Source organism: Agelaius tricolor, unplaced genomic scaffold, assembly GCF_023055355.1.
Source record: "Agelaius tricolor isolate 1412-34295 unplaced genomic scaffold, bAgeTri1.0.p SCAF_31, whole genome shotgun sequence".
Lineage (NCBI taxonomy): Eukaryota > Metazoa > Chordata > Aves > Passeriformes > Icteridae > Agelaius > Agelaius tricolor.
Window position 1 is genome coordinate 2,320,728 of NW_027269291.1, and position 16,075 is coordinate 2,336,802.

The 16,075-nt window shown below is 54.3% G+C and overlaps 2 protein-coding genes across 2 annotated transcripts; one reads left to right on the plus strand and one right to left on the minus strand.

Annotated features, from left to right (window-relative positions):
• Window positions 1–485: 485 nt before the first annotated feature.
• RAB5C (RAB5C, member RAS oncogene family) lies at window positions 486–13,091 on the plus strand. Its single transcript, XM_071450568.1, has 6 exons — window positions 486–601; window positions 9,044–9,281; window positions 10,246–10,397; window positions 10,696–10,818; window positions 11,540–11,633; window positions 12,389–13,091. Exons 2-6 carry the CDS (start codon window positions 9,116–9,118, stop codon window positions 12,502–12,504), a joined length of 651 nt encoding a protein of 216 aa, XP_071306669.1. The 5' UTR covers window positions 486–601; window positions 9,044–9,115; the 3' UTR covers window positions 12,505–13,091.
• A 2,157-nt stretch (window positions 13,092–15,248) lies between these two features.
• On the minus strand, window positions 15,249–15,977 carry HSPB9 (heat shock protein family B (small) member 9). Its single transcript, XM_071450569.1, has one exon. The coding sequence runs from the start codon at window positions 15,975–15,977 to the stop codon at window positions 15,396–15,398; it is 582 nt and encodes a 193-aa protein (XP_071306670.1). The 3' UTR covers window positions 15,249–15,395.
• Window positions 15,978–16,075: the final 98 nt, after the last annotated feature.

Genomic DNA, 16,075 nt, shown 5'->3' on the forward strand with positions numbered 1-16,075 from the left:
TGACTCTGCCGGGGGTCCGTGTCCCCGGAGCCCCCCGGGACGCCGCGTTCCGGACACACGCAAGGATTTTGATACAGTTTTATACTCTTGGCCCTCCGGGCCTTTTATGCAGCCCCGCTCGTGTCTCCCGGGGCTGTGGGACGTGGCGGGGCAGTGTATGGGTCTCTGGTGGGGTCTCCGCTTTGCCCGGGGGTCGCGGCCGCTGCCGCCCCTCCGCGGCTGTAGTTCGTGTTGTTCCGCCCCGCCTCTCCCACGCTCCCCGCAGCACCGAGAAATAAAGGCTCTATTTTTCCAGCCCCGGCTCCGCTCAGTCTCCGTCCGCCTCCGCCCCACCCTGTCCGGGCCCCCCCGATTCCCCCACGGGGCCGGTCTCACCGGGACACCTCCGGACTACAACTCCCAGCAGCCCCCGCGGAGCGACATGACGTCACGCACAGCGCACCCAAAGGGCGGGGCGGGAGCGAGTGATTGACAGCTGCGCCTGCCTGTGGGCGGCGAGCGGGGGGCGGAAGGGGTGGTCGGTCCCGGAAGCGGAACGGGCAAAGGCGGAAGTGAGGGCCGGGGCCTGCGAGACGCACCGGCGGGAGCGGCGCTGCGGGCGGTGAGTGCGGCCGCGCCCGCGCCTTTCGCCCCGAGGCGACCGAGGCCAGCCCGAGGGTCGGACGCCTTCCCCGGGATCTCCCATGGCGGAGGACGGCAGCCGGGCCCCGCCGCTTGGGGGGCCCCGTGGCGGGAGCGGAGCGGGGGCTCGGTGGCGCCGCCGTACCGGGTGGAGCTGTGCCGGGGCTGGAGCGGACGGGCGGCGCCGCCGGCTGGGCGGGGGCTCAGGGCGGCCGGGAACCCTCGCCGTGCGCCGGCCTAGCGGGGCCCTGCGTGCGGTGCGAGGCGGGGCAGCGGCAGCTCCGGCCTGGCGGTACCGGGCTGTGCTGAGCGGGAACGGGAGCCCGGGGAGCCCGGGGCACCGTGCCCGGCTCGGGGCAGGCGTCCCGGCGGCGCTGTGGGTGCTCGGGTCGGGCTCCTCCCGTGAGCAGGAGCGGCTCCCGGCACAGCGGGACCGAGCACCGGCAGCCGGTACCGGGGGGTTGTGTCCCGGTTCCCGCCTGTCACAGCCGTGGCTGAGTGGGAGTTGGATGGGGTTGGGGAAGCTGTGGTGCCGGCACAGACGGGGTTTTATGGTGGGATTGTGTTTTTGTAGCTCCTCAGCCCCTGAGGGGGGGATAGAAGCTCCAGGAGGCCCAGCTGGGTTCCATGAACTGAGGTGAGGGAGGTGGCTTGCTTTGTGCAAATGCTCCAGGGAGCCTGTCCTGGGTCACTTCTGGTGCCAAACCCAGCCCTGTGCCCCTCTAGGGCCCTTCTGAAGGGAAACCCATGGGGCTGGAGGGTCCTGAGCAAAGCCCATGGGCTGCAGGGACATTTTGGAGCTGCTCAAGTGAAGGAGGTGATTTGGTTTGTGCAGATTCTCCAGGGAGCCTGTCCTGGGTCACTGCTGGTCCCAGCACAGCCCTGTGCACCTCCAGGGCCCTTCTGAAGGGAAACCCATGGGGCTGGAGGGCCCTGAAATGCCCACAGGACATTTTGTGGCTTGTCTGTAAGGGAATCTCCAGCAAGGCTGTGCTTGGAGCTCTGTCACAGCAGGACAGACCCTGCTGTGTGAGCTGGATCCTGCTGGGATTGCACCAGGAGTGTGAGCAACAGGTTTGCCCTGCTAAATCCTGGGGAAACTGCTCAGACCTTGTTCCTGGTGATGCTCAGAGCTCCTGGGGCTGGGAGCTGCAGGGAGCCCAGCCCAGCTCTGACCCCAGCCCAGCTGAGCTTTAGCTGGGATGTGGCTGCTGGAGCTCTGACCTTGGCTGTTTTCAGTCCTGCAGGGAGGCTGGGGAGGAGAACATGGCGAGGGACTATTTTAAGTCTGCTGTGGAACAACTTGCATCTGCTATTCTTAGCTTTTTGTGTGGAGGGTCAGCACACTTGAGCTGCCCTGTTTACAGCCTCACACTGGGCCTGTGCTCTGCTGGGGCTCCTGGGCCACCTCTGAGCCTTGGCTGGGGCCAAAAAAGCCAACTCAGTCCATTGTCTTGACTTGCCATGGAGTCTGAGGGTGCTTCCTGCAAATACCCACTGATGTCCACTCTGCCTTGACTCTGAAAGTATTTTATATTTCTTTCCAGCTCACCTAGGCTAATGAGGTGAAAGAACTGTGTCTGAAAAGGGCTAAGAATTCAGGATTGTAGCTGTAGGTGCATTCCTGGAGTGAGGCAAGCAGGTAAAGCACGAGCCTGGCTGGATCTGGGAGCTCAAGGACAGGAATGTTTGGGGTCATAGCTGGGTCTCAGTGTTGAAATCACCTCAGACCCCTCATGAGTCACAACAGTTTGCTGCAACAGTCAACACCTTCAGACTAAGAATCTGCTGCTGGGGTGGCCTTCTCTGCTAAGATGCTCTGGCTGATTTAGCTGACATTTGATTGCAGGTTGTGCAGGCAGTGAGGGGTCTCTGGAGGCTCTTTAAGGGGTGCTGATGCCTCTCCACGTGATGGAACAAGCCAGGCAAGGTGAGATGGACTCCTGGAAGGGTTTGAGTTACTGGAGAGCAGGAGGGAAAGGCTGGCTTGGCATGTGGGTATGAATCTAGTGAGATAAACCATTTATCTAGTTTGGCATTGGTAGATTATTTTGCTTTCCTGTGAAACCAGTGATGTGTTGGTGTAGTGGTTTTGAGATTTCACCAATTTTTAGATTTCCCAGCCAGTTGGACAGCTGGGCAGTGTGTGAAGGAACTGTTTGGTGATGTGTGTGTGTGTCTGCTTGGCCAAGTTGTTGTGCTGAGATGTGGGATTATCTCCATCCCAGCAAAGCCCTTCTGCATCTCAACAGGGATCATCAGCTCCAGGGTTCCTCTGGGCCCTGCCAGCCACCAGCTCTGCATCCAGAGTTCTTCAGCTGCTGCACAGTTGTGCATGGTGGCCATGGCATCTCCCTGAGGAGGGAGGGGGAAGGAATCCAAGCGCTTTCAGACACAGGAAATGAAATGGGAACGCTTCTAATGAAGTGGGTGTAGCCCAGAGTATTCCTGTCAGCAGACTTAAAAGAGGATAGAATGTAGAAATGTTGGAGTCAGCTGTTTTCTTCCCTTGGGGTATGAAGTTTGCAGCCTCTTATGCAAGTCCTGAGAAGTTGTCAGAATTACACTGAAAACACTTAGACAGTGGCCAGAAACAGGAACCCTTCCTGGATGTGACAGTACTGGGGAGGTACAAAATTCATCTGAGCTCTGGGGGGGATGCTGTCCTCCCCTGGAGCACAGGAATGAGCTGCTGGAGCAACTCTGCATAAACAGATAAGAAAACACTGGTTTTCATGTTTGCTTTGGTTTGGTAGCACTCCAAATAAGGAGCTGCTTGAGGCAGGAGATCTTTGTGCAGTCTGGGAAAGATATTCTGAAGGTCACAGATTCTTTGCAGTGCAGGTGGCAGTTTGCTGCTTTGCATTGCTGATGTTGCCTTCTTGCTGACTGAATAGTGGGTGCTATCCAGGGCATGCTGAGTGTCTGCTCCAAGTGAAGCCGTGTCTGTTGAGGGCATCTGAACAGGAGTTAAACAACTTTTGCTGAAGAATTAAAACCTTGATGCTTTTGTTGCATTTGAGTCCGTCCAGGTTGCACCCAGGAACTGATCCTGTGCAAAGGATAACTGGAAGTGGGTGAGGGAGCCAGTGGGCAGCTGGTGGGAGATGGAGGTGATGTAAAACTCTTCCTCAGAAGTCTGTGCTGGAGGGATGGTCACAGCAGGGTGGTGGCCTTGAAATCTCAGGGGATGGACTTGTTTTGGAAAAGCTGCTTTGGAAAACAGCTGGCTGGCTGCTGGGGCTGCTCCAGAGGCCGTGGATGTGCAAATGTCAGGAAACAGATGTGTGTATCAACAGCATGGGAAGGAGATGGTACCAGTTCAGGTTTGTAGCTGGATGAATAGCTCAGCTTTGGAGTTGAAATCCTATTTACCTCTGAATTAAAGTGAGCGTGTCCAAGTCTCTGTGAGTCTCGGACGTGGGACTGCACAGAGAAGTTGTTACACTGTCATAAGTTAGTCACAGCCATGGGAGTGCTGCTCAAAGTGCTGCCTGAGCTGATTTGGGTCTGTGAATCTGCACTTCAGGGCTGTGGTGCAGCTCCTGCCAGCTGAAGGGGAGAGTGGCCCAGCTCAGAGCATTCCTGAGCTCCAGACTGTGTCCTTGCTGGTCAGGGCTCTGAGGGCTCCTTCTTTGGAGAGGGAGAAGGTGGAAGGGCAGAGAGGGTTGTCTGTGGAAGGGCAGGGAGTATTTTCTGTGGAAAAGCAGAGTATTTTCTGTGGAAATGTGGAGTATTGAAACTCATGCACTCTTGGAGCGGGGCCAGCAGGTAAAGCCTGAGCCTGGCTGGATCTGGGACTGATGGGACTGAGCTCTGTAGGTTAAATGTTTCCTGGTTCTTCTCCTCTGTAACAGCTGGGTCTGTTCCTCCTTTCTCTGCAGCCTGGGCCCTCCTGCAGTCAGGCTCAGGAGGTTTGTTCTGATTAATCATATTGATGGGTTGGAATATTAGGTTGATGTTCCATGCTGCTGTGCTAGCCTAGGCTAGTGTGCTCTGTGTGTGGCTCTGGTGGGACCCACACTTTCTTTCTGCTGGTCCTGCTTGTGCAGATTCTCCTGACTCCATGTCCTGAAGCTGATCTGCAGCCCTGGGCCAGTTCCCTGTGCAGTGTGAGGTGAAGCAAAACCACTGGGTAACTTCAGGGCTTCCTTTGCCAAGGAATTCATGTAACACTGTCAGCTATTTAACGAGATAAATACTTCACTGGGGCTTTTGTCTTGAGTATTTTGGTTCTGAGCCAGCAAATCTCCAGTGAAGCAACTCCTTGCATAGCTGAGAGCAGCAGCAGTTTGGGTAACCAGAGTCTTCAGGATTGGGTTTCTAAATATCCTCAGCTTTCAGAGTAGTTTTTGCTACTGGGTGAACACAGGGCAAAAATATCAGATTCTCTAACTTCTGACACCTTAAGTGAGCAGCTTCCTGCAGGGGTTAACATGGGGATCTGACAGTAATTCCCATGTGGAGATTTGTGTCCTTGTCCTGGGTGGGTTTGTTTGAAATGAGCTCTGGTGCTATTCCAGTTATGGAGCTCATGGAGAATGCTCTTGCACTTGGGCAGGCAGGGAGTGCAGCAGCCATGGCATGTGCTTTCTCATTTAGGGCACTCAGATTCTTGAATTTAATATTCCTGGCTGTGTACATCCCCCTCCAGCAAACCCTGGCAGGCAGAGGAGGGCTTGGAGGAGCACAAACTGCAGAAGTGATAGACCTGGAGCTCTCACTTGTGGGACAGCATCAGGAATTGCTACTTGGCTTTGATCTCAAAGCAAACAAGAAACTATGCTAAGAGTTCACAATAAAAAAATCAGTGCTTGTGCTGTGGGATGCAGAGCTCCTGTGTGTGCTTCAGTGAGCAGGAGGTGGGTAGGGCAGGTAAACAAACAGCAAGAGCCTTTTCATGGCTTGAAATGCAGTTGTGATCTCCCAGCTGCTGGGTTTCCCTAGTTAAAAGAAACTAGGAGGGAAATTAATGCCTGTAAATCTTGATTACATGAGTACCCCTTCCTTTTCACGGCCTTGACAGCTTGAATTAGCATGACAAGCTGGGGTTTCAGCTGCTTTCCCTTGTCTGTGTGGTGCTGCTGTGGTTATTTTGGTCTGCCTGACCCGTGGCTCCAGTGTCAGTGTTCTCGTGGGGAGCAGGGAGGGTGAGTGCCCAATCCTCTGCTGGAAGAGGTGGGAGGATGAGCAGACAGAAATGGCTTCACACAGCAGGAAGCAGTGCCTGTTCCTCAGGTCAGTGTCCATGGTGGGTGTGGGCTGATCCAGCACAGCTTCAGGCTGTGCAGTTCAGCTGCCTCTGCAGAGCTGAGTTCTCTGGAATCCTCAAACGTGTTGGCAGAAAGTTCCTGTCCTGCCAGGGAGTGTGCTTGCTGTCTGCAGCACTGGTGGCAATTGGCTTCCTCCTGTGACCATCAGCTGCTCCTCCAGGTCTTGGCTGAGGGTTATGGAGCTCATGGAGAATGCTCTTGTGCTTGGGCAGGCAGGGAGTGCAGCAGCCTCCAGTGACCAGCTAGGGTCTCTAAATTCCACTCAAACACCTGAAAGATCTGGCAACTTCTCATGTGAACATGAGGCCATATAAGCATCAGACCACCCTTAGATGATGACCTGGTTCTCCACAACTGGAGCAGCTCTGCCTGCACTGACCAGTGGCTGTCCACAGTGAGCTCAACACAGATGTGCTCACCTCATTCTGTAGCACAAGCAGATGGCAAAATGCATCAAGATCTGCCTGCTGCCTCTGCAGAGCTGAGTTCTGCCTGACTGGAATCCTCAGACACGTTGGCAGAAAGTTCCTGTCCTGCCAGGGAGTGTGCTTTTGCTGTCTGCAGCACTGGTGGCACTTTCTTGGGTTATTTGCTTCGTCCTGTGACCATCAGCTGGTTGTCCAGGTCTTGGCTGTGTCCTTAGCCCAAGGCCACCAGTTAGGGTCTCTAAATTCCACTTCAAACACCTGAAAGATCTGGCAACTTCTCATGTGAACATGAAGCCATGTAATCTTGTGTAATCTTGTATCCAAGCATCAGACCACCCTTAGATGATCATCTGGTTCTCCATAATTGGAGCAGCTCTGCTGCTCTGCCTGCACTGCCCAGTGGCTGTCCACAGTGAGCTCAACACAGATGTGCTCACCTCATTCTATTGGAGCTCCTGTAGCACAAGCAGATGGCAAAATGCATCAAGTTCTGTGAAATATAGGTCAGGCTAAGACTTGAGGATGTCAACAAGCTCATTTCCTTGTTTTGCTCTGGGAATGACCACTATCACATTTCAGGAGGCCATAACTCAGGCACACTGTGATTTCACACAGTGTTTGTGCACGGTGTTGCTCTGGAGCAGCAGTGGAGCTGATAGACTGCCCAGGGAGTTATAAATACAGATAGCTCTAGAAATTCCTTTTGTCCAAATGCCTCATGACCTGCAGAGCTGCCTCCTGCCACTGTGGCACTGGTTAAACCAAAGCTGTTTCCTTGCAAGCTCTGTTAGAGGGGAAACTCTAAAAGGTGAAGCCTCTTCAGGCTGAGCTGCTGCTGAGCCTCTTGAAGCTGGTGGTGACCAAGCTGCTCCTGGCCAGAGCAAGCCCTGCTGCAGCCCCACTGTCCAGCAAAGCCAGTTGTTGGTATGTTTGATACCAAACTTTCTCATCCTGTCAAGCAGCGTTTGCCCTTCCTCAGAAGAGGAGTCCTGACTGTGCTGCTTGCAAGGACCCAGCTCTGAATTGCAATATCTTCACTGCTTAACCCTACACTGGGACTCAGAGCAATGGCTTCACAGCTCTGGCTCCTAAAACACCCCACAGCACTCAGAAGTTTTACTCCCCTGTTTCTGTCCTACCTGCCAGGTCTGGTGACTGGTACCAGTTTAACAGCTGCTGTGTGACAGCCTCCTGCTCAGAGCAATTTGAGGTGAGATGTCTCTAGGTCAGTGTATGCTCAAGTGCTTTGTGTTGTGTAAGCTGCTGGCTTCTCCAGCTGCTGGCACTCACAGGCTGCAGAGTAGCTCTGAAATGGCTGCAGGTTCCCTGTCAAGCTGTGGGATTGTTTAAACTTGAGGCATAGTTAAAGTAACCTCAAGCAGTCACAGCTGGACAGGCCTTGCCCTGGAAAGCAGCTGTTTGAAGCTCTTCTCTGTGCTGAGGAGGCTTGAGCTTTGTTCACAGTTTGCTCCAGTTTGACCTGTTTGAAACTTCTCATTCATGGGTATCTAATTGCTGAGAAAATGCAGGATGTGCAGAGTTTCTTTGGGAGTACTTTCAGGATGAGGAGAAATTGGCTTTTGGGGCATTTTCTTTCAACAAACAGCCTGATTTAGGAGAGTAGAAGGGAAAGTGGTGATCCACAGCAGATGCAGTCAGCTGTAGCATTTATCATCCACAGGGAAGTGGGAGTTGTGAAGGCTACAGGAAATGTGCCTAAATCTGTAACTGTGTACTTGGAAAGCATTCCTGTTCTCTGCAGGCAGCAGAGCTCAGTGCTTAGGGAGGCCTTGGGATTCACTTGTGGGAAACTCTGGATGTAGATCAGCTTGTCCTGCTGTTCCTGCCATGGTTTTGTGCTTCTGCAACACTCTGGAGGTTGGTGCTGGGGAGTGTTTGGCAGTGCTGATCGCAGGGGATGCTGTCTGTCCATGCTGGCTTTGAGCAGTCCATGTGAGGAGCAGTAGCCTGGTGACCTGGAGTGCTGTGGGATAAGGGTGCAGAGGCACTGGGGTGGGTGTGGGAATTCCTGGTGTGCTGCAGGAATGGGAGGGGAGCTGCTGTCAGCCCCTGAGGGCACAGCCTGTGCCCAGAGAGCAGCTGCTGTCAGGTGCCCCCCCTGTAGCAGCCCACCTGCCTGGCTCCAGGGCCATCCTTGGAACCTCTGGGAGGTGCAGAATGTTGTGGTGCAAGTGCCTCAGGACAAACAGACAGCTCTGGAAATTCCTTTTGTCCAAGTGCCTCGTGACCTGCAGAGCTGCCTCCTGCCTCTGTGGCACTGGGATGGCTCTGCACAGCATTCCCAGTCTGAAGTTGCTTCCTTGTGAACTCAGGAAAGGAGGAGGGAGCTAAAGGTCAGGCTCAGGTACCTCTGTGAACTGAGTAATTGCTGTTTGAGTAGACAAAGCTCTAGTAACACCCATTGTGTGCTGGGTGCTCCTTACCTGCCTCACCCCAGCAAGGTGTGTGCAGCATCCACACGGGGTGGAAGTGCTGGAGGGCCCACTGGTGGGGAGGAGAGCTTGTATCACCATTGCCTCTTTTCCAGGGAGGCTCTGCAGGCTGAGATCCTGCTGCAGGGGCTGCTGCCTGGCAGGAACTGCTCTGTGGGAAGGAACCACCACCAGTGTGTGCTGATGGTGGCTGCAGATCAAACCAACCCTCTAGAACTGGTACAGCTGGTCCCTTGAGCCTGTCACTAACCCTGACCTCCTCTTCCAGTTGCAACCTGCCTACAGGTGGAGAACCTGCAGCATCCTTAACTCCAGGCACTCCTGCACTTAGACCACCACGATGGCAGGTCGAGGTGGAGCTGCCCGACCGAATGGACCAGCTGCTGGGAACAAAATCTGCCAGTTCAAACTTGTTCTCCTGGGAGAGTCAGCGGTGGGGAAGTCCAGCCTGGTCCTGCGCTTCGTCAAGGGGCAGTTCCACGAGTACCAGGAGAGCACAATTGGAGGTGAGTGCCAGCTCCAGGAGGTGCTGACCTTGCTGGGGCAGTCTGGGGTGTCAGGAACAAGACTGGCTATTTTGGTTTGGATTTTTGCTATAAATAGAGCCAAACAGTTAATGCTTTAACTCTTGGTTCACAATTTGTTTGTTGGTGTAATGATCAGCGCAGCAGAGAATAACGCTATGGCAACCCCACACTTTGCCTCTGAGGCTTTGTTTCCAGTGCCTCAGCTTCTAATTGGTACTGAGGCCTTTAGCTTGGTTTATGGCCCTTAATTATCTTTTCAGACCATGACCTGGGATTTTGGGGCTGTTTCTAGCCTGATTCTGTTCACTGCTTTCACAGTGCTTTCAGGTCCAGTAGTTTATTAGCTTGTAATCATTAGCAAGGTGTCACCAATCAACCAAAGGCTGGTTGGCACATGGATCTCTGAGCAGCAAAACTGGGGGGCGTCCTGAGAAAAGGCTTGAGTTGTTTCTCTGTCACCTGTGCAGGGAGCAAGCACAGCTCAAAGTGTGGTTTCCTGGCAAGCAGGGCCTAATGTCTCTGTGGAGGGCTGTGCTCTGCCTCAGTCTGTGTCTTTGCCTCTGTGCTGGGTGTAACATGTGGTGTTAGACTCGCTGGGACAACAACCAGTTACTAAACTGGGCTGTGTGGTGTAAGCGGGCTGAGTTTGGTGCTGTTGTTGGTGCTCCCCAGGTCTGATCTTGGTGGTGCCACAGGCTGTGTGATCCCTGTCAGGGCTGCTGGGAGGGTCTGGCACTGTGGATGCTCCAGGGGCTGGCTGCTGCCTGGGCCCTCTGAGCCACCTTCCTGTCACTGTGTGACAGTTCTGGGTTGTGACACAGCAGAGCTGCAGCTGCCACAACGAGTGGCACTGGCCCATCCAGGGCTCAGCTCGCTCCCATGTGGCAGCAGAGCTGCTCTGAGGGGCCCTGCTGGAGCTGAGGCAAACCCCCTTCTCTTGCAGCTGCCTTCCTCACACAGACAGTGTGTCTGGATGACACAACGGTGAAGTTTGAGATCTGGGACACGGCGGGGCAGGAGCGATACCACAGCCTGGCCCCCATGTACTACCGGGGGGCCCAGGCTGCCATCGTGGTCTACGACATCACCAACACAGTGAGTCTGGGCAGGGCTGGGGGGCTGCCAGGGGTTTCTCCCTGTGCCAGGGGCTGCTCCCTGGGGCTGTGTCCTGGTCAGAGCCCTGCAGGTACCTGGCTGGGGCTGCCAAGTACTTGAAAACTGCTCACGGCCTCTTCCTCAGCTCCGGCCAAGGCTGGGAGCTGGTAAAGGATCCTGCTGCCAAGTGCTGCAGAGGCAGGACTCCTCTCACAGGAAAGCCTTGTTCTAATCATATCTGCCCTCTGGATTCCTACATGGCTGCCCTTCCTGACTGCTGCCTCCTGTTTGCTTCCAGGACACATTTGTACGAGCCAAGAACTGGGTGAAAGAGTTGCAGAGGCAGGCTAGCCCCAATATTGTAATTGCACTAGCAGGAAACAAGGCAGATCTTGCTAACAAGAGAGCTGTGGACTTCCAGGTGAGTGAGAATCCAGAGAAGTTGTTACCCTAGCAGGTCAGGAATGGATATATTTGCTTAAGTGAGGGAGGTGGCAGCTATGGAAAATGTGATTTGAGGGAGAATGAAAGTGAAGTTTTGTGCTGAGGACTGCAGGATGCCACTGAGCAGGGTCTGTGCCCTTGCTTCTGTAACAACACATGTGGCCCTGGCTGGTGAAAGTCCTTGTGAATGTGGAGGAGGAGGAGGAGGCCCACAGAGCACAAGCTTCTGTCCTCATCCTCCTTTGCTGCCTTACTCATGTGGGGATGTCTGCAGGGTATGAAACAGCATCTTCTGGGTATGAGACACATGAGGAATCACTCCCAGCTTGTTCTCTGCTCTTCACAGCTCTTACCTCATCTGAGGCAAGCGCTCAGGAGAGGTTCTTACCCAGCCCTTGCACAGGATTGCTCGTGGTGCCCTTGCAATGGGGGGCACACTGCCAGCTGACCCAACTCCCAGGTGCTGTGTGGCTCAGTCAGGCTGTGCCCCAGCCCAGCTGTGGGACACTGGCTGCTGCTGGAGCATGTCCCTGGGTTGTCCAGGCCAGGTGGGAGCAGGGACAAGGGAGGGAATTTCTGGCCCAGGGTGGGACACAGTGTTTCTCCAGCAGTTGGTGTGTTGACATAAGTGAAGTGCATAAAGTCTGCTCAGGCCTCCTGCCAGGCTGCTTTTAGCACTCTGATGTGATTGTTTGTAGGATGCACAGACATATGCAGATGACAACAGCTTGCTGTTCATGGAGACGTCAGCGAAGACAGCGATGAATGTGAATGAAATCTTCATGGCAATAGGTACGGCCTGGGTGTGGGGCTGGGGCAGCTCTGAGTGCCAGCACTGCAGCCCAGGAGGGTCCTGTGTCAGCCAGGGCTGCTGGCTCTTACTGGGGCAGTTTGCCACGCTGGTGTGATGGGTCGTTCCCTGAGTGTGTGCAGCCTTGGCCTTGCAAAGGTTCCCTGAGTCTGGGGTGGTGATGGAGGTGGGAGCAGGTCTGATGGCAGCCAGAGCTGAGGAAGGGGTGGCAAACTGCATGTTTGTGCTGTCCCAAACTGTTGGCAGTGAGGGCTCAGGCTGGAGCGGGCTGCACCCAGCCTGGGATGCACAGTGTGAGGAAGTTGGCTGTGGTGGTGTTTGCAGGGGTTCCAGGACAAGGGTAGAGATGAGAATCTTGGCTCCATGTTTCAGAAGGCTGATTTATTATTTTATGATATATATTATATTAAAAGTAAAGGATATATTATAACTATACTAAAAGAATAGAAGAAATGATTTCATCAGAAGACTTGAGAGGAATGGAATGATTATAAAATTTTGTGACTGACTAGACAGTCCAAGACAGCCGGACTGTGATTGGCCATTAATTAAAAACAACCACATGAGACCAATCCCAGATGCACCTGTTGCATTCCACAGCAGCAGATAATTATTGTTTACATTTTGTTTCTGAGGCCTCTCAGTTTCTCAGGAGAACAAAAGGATTTTTCATAAAAAGTGTCTGTGACAGTTGACCTCTCTGGACAACCCTGCTAACAATCCCATTCCTTCCTAGCCAAGAAACTGCCAAAAAACGAACCCCAGAACGCTCCTGGTGGCCCGGGCAGGAATCGGGTGGTGGACCTTCAGGAGAGCAGCCAGCCCAGCAGAAGCCAGTGCTGCAGCAACTGAGCAGCTGCTGCAGCCCACGAGCCCTTGGAGCAGTGACTGGAACCCACGCTAACGATCGCACTTACCGTAGGGTGGCTGCTGCTGGCGCCGCCGTGATTCTCCATCCCTTTCTGATCATAGGCTGGAGGGAGTTCTTCCACCTGCACCTTTCTGTACAAATACTAATTCAATTCTAAGTCTTAAGTCACTTTTTTAATATATGAACTTCTGCTCTTCCCTCTTCCTGGTGGTGGTGGATGCAGGAGCTGGTGTCTGCCCAGCCAGCGTGGCCGTCCCGCAGGTGAGGCCAGCAGCAGCCAGGTCCCACAGCACTGTAGTTCACTATGGGAAACAAAGGGATATTGGGACACGTGTTTAAAGTTCCCTGTCTGTAAGAGCTGAGGCTGATCCCGTACGATGTGCCCAGAACAACCACTAAACTGTAGCATTAGAGACAAACTCCGGCTCTTGGGCCACTTATTGACCAAATCAACGATGAGTATTTGGGGTGGGGCAGAGGGAAGCAAAAACTGGTTTCTTCTGTATTTTGTATTGTATGTTTCTCCATGTAACCAATCAGTATCTTGTCAATATAGTACATCCAACGAGCTGCCTGTTGTCTTTCTTTGTGTTGGACTCCAGCATGCCAACTCTTCTTTTCTCTCGGTTCTGTCGTAATGCACTAATCCTGTTGCAACTTTTGCAAAAAAATCTTGTATAGAAATTTGTCCTTTTCTTGATGGTTGTGATGCCACTAATATTGTTAACCCTGCTCTGGTGGGAATACACAAGGTTTACTGATGTACAGAGGTGGGGTGGGGGAAACCTTGGGTAACCTGTTGGTGGGAATGACATGTATTGCAAAAGCCTGTAATTCCACAAAGAATGAAGGGAGGTATTAAATGGCTTCTGTTGCCAGACTCTAACTGATGTTGGCTGCTGCCTAGTGCCTAATGCAGTGTCTTATGCATCCTGGTATTTAAGAGGAACTGTTGACTTAGTCTTCATCACAAACTTCAGTTTTGTGTGATTAAAACAAAATTTTTATAAACCTATCATAACAACAATGTTCATGTTTCTTAATGCAGCAGGGACTGGACCTGAGCACAACAGTTCTTGGTGGAAGCTGAGCTGTGCTGGGCTTCTCCTGGTATGTCCCACATCTTGGTAGGGAAATGGGGCCCTTCCTTCCTTCCTGAGGAGGGAGAAATGGGGCTCCTGAGCTTGGGCTGTGTGGCTGCTCCAGTGATGCTGCTGCTGTTCACTTGGCTCCAGTGTGCTCAAGGAAGCTTGAGGGAAATTGTGGGAATTATTCCTTGCTTGATACTTCTGGGGAAACTCTACAATGCAAGATGGGAAGGGGTGGGGGAACAGTGTGTGGAGGAGCTCTGCTCTGCAGTGGGACAGGCTTGGGATGGTGCTCCAGAATTCATGAACACAATGCCTGTCCCTGGAGCACAATGGCCTGGGAAGATGCTGCTCTCCTGTCACTGCTGCAAGGACTATGAGACCCCAACACCCTGGGACCTGGAGTCAGTGTGGAAGAAGGAGCAGCCCCTTGCAGCTCCATCCCTACCAGCTGTGCTGCCAGCAGCACCATTTGTGCTCAGGAGAGGCTGAGGATGGAGATGTGCAGCATTGGAACCCACTGCCCCCCTCAGCTGAGGGGCTGGGTCACAGAGCTTGTAAGTAGAGTTGTATGAACAGCCTTGGCTTGTATGCCCTTCATCTGCTATCCAAGGTCTCAGTGCCTCTTCCTCATGCTGGATTTCCTTAAAATCCTGGAAGCGGGAAGGGTCTGAAGTGATTTGGTGATGGAGTGCCTGGGATAATGCTGGAGCCTGGGCTGCCTGTGGGGTGTGGGCTCCTTTGTGTGGTGCTGTTTGTGCCTGCCCTGCTTAGCTGCTGGAGGTGCTCAGGATCTCTGTGGGACCACCCAGTGCTTGCTGTGTGGGGTGGGCTGATGCTGCTGGTTTCCCCAGGCAGCCAGACCTGGACCAGTTTGGAGAGGAGCTTCCCTGATGCCACTCAGAACCATTCAGTGGACACTGTGTGCGGTGCTGTTGCCATCTGCTGGCTCCTCTGCCTGCTTTCCTCCTAGACTTGGAGTCTCTGTGAAGGCACCTGTGGTACCCTAAGGAGGGTGTTGCTGCTTGCAGCAGGTGCTCAGGGGCTCAGTAACGAGGCTGGGGACCTGCTGGTGCTCCTGGTGTGTGTGATCTCAGGGTGCTTTAGCACAAACAGGCGTTCCTGCCTGCATACCTGCTGCCTGCCCACACAGCTGCTGCCTGCCCGGGCCTGAGCAGGGTGTTTGTGGTGGTTACGCGCCGCACCCGGGGTTGGGCTTCTCCCTCCCCGCTCCTTGGAGCTCAGGGTGGACTCCAGCAGCCCCTTGCCAAGCTGGGAAGGGGAAAGTGTGGCTACAGCAGTCTCACACCACACCCAGGCAGGCAGCCCGATGCGGTTCCCTCCCTGTTGTGTGGGGATGGGTATTGGCTGGGGTTGTGGAGCTGGAGATGATGCTGGCAGCAGCGTGAGGAAGGGGTGAGGCACCCCTGCTGCTCCTGTACAGGTGAGTGGGACTGCCCTTCCTCCCAGATCCTCTCCCCTCCTCTCAGAACCCTCTGGGTCTGCTGTCTGACCCCATTTGGTGCTGCCCTGAGAAGCAAGAGAGCTTCTTCCCTCCCTGTGCGTCCCATTCCTCTGGCACCAAGAGCAGGGTGCAGCCTCCCCATTAATCAACGCCCAGAGAACACAAAAGAAGATTCAATGCAAAAGTATTTTTATTGGATACAAAAACATTCCAGTTTAGTGAAAAAATGGCATCATTGCTGATGAAGCTTGTCTGGGCTTAAACCCGAGACTTGCTCCTGTCTGCTCCGGTCCTGCCGTGGCCATCGGGTCCCATCCTCTCACACCTGGGCTTTGGTGGCTCCGTTCTCAGAAGCTGGTCCGGTCTGTGGGGCAGCAGGGCTGACCTGGATGGGCACACTCCTCTCAGGAGCAGCTGGCAGTGCCAGCTTGGGGGCCTCGATGCGGAGCTGCCCGTCCTTGGACAGGGAGCAGGTCAGCGCCTCGGCGTCCACCTCCTCGGGCACGTCCCACTCCCGCTTCAGCACCTCGTACTTGTAGGAGAAGGAGCCCTTCTCATCGACGTTCTGAGTCTCCTTCTGCCCCACCAGCACCACCTTCCTGCCCACCACCTTCACCGACAGCTCCTCAGGAGCGAAGTTCTTCACGTCCTGGCACACAGAGAAGCCGTCCCCGGAGCTCTGGCTCAGGCTCACGCTGCTGCTCGGGCTCTGCTCCATGGCCATGGCTCCGTGGTTGCTCAGGAGCTGCTCGAAGCTGCTCATGAACTCCCGAGCTTTCTCCATCTCCTGCTGCAGTTCGGTGAAGATGGTCTCTGCGTGCGGCCACAGGGTCCTCACTGTGCCCAACCGGCTGGCCAGGGAGCTGGAGGCGAAGGGTGCGAGGTGCATCCGGCAAAGCATCGCTGCTGCTGCTGCTGCTGCTGCTGCTGCTGCTGCTGCTGCTGTTCTCTTTCCAGTGATCTGGAAGCGTTCTGCCTCGCTGCTGCCGCCGGAGGTTT

Bases quoted from the DNA above. Each gene is read 5' to 3' on its own strand.
- RAB5C (XM_071450568.1), top strand. From the start codon at position 9,116: ATGGCAGGTCGAGGTGGAGCTGCCCGACCGAATGGACCAGCTGCTGGG. The intron at 10,398-10,695 runs GTGAGTCTGGGC...GTTTGCTTCCAG, and splicing joins TCTACGACATCACCAACACA to GACACATTTGTACGAGCCAA. The intron at 11,634-12,388 runs GTACGGCCTGGG...ATTCCTTCCTAG, and splicing joins TGAAATCTTCATGGCAATAG to CCAAGAAACTGCCAAAAAAC.
- HSPB9 (XM_071450569.1), bottom strand. From the start codon at position 15,977: ATGCTTTGCCGGATGCACCTCGCACCCTTCGCCTCCAGCTCCCTGGCC.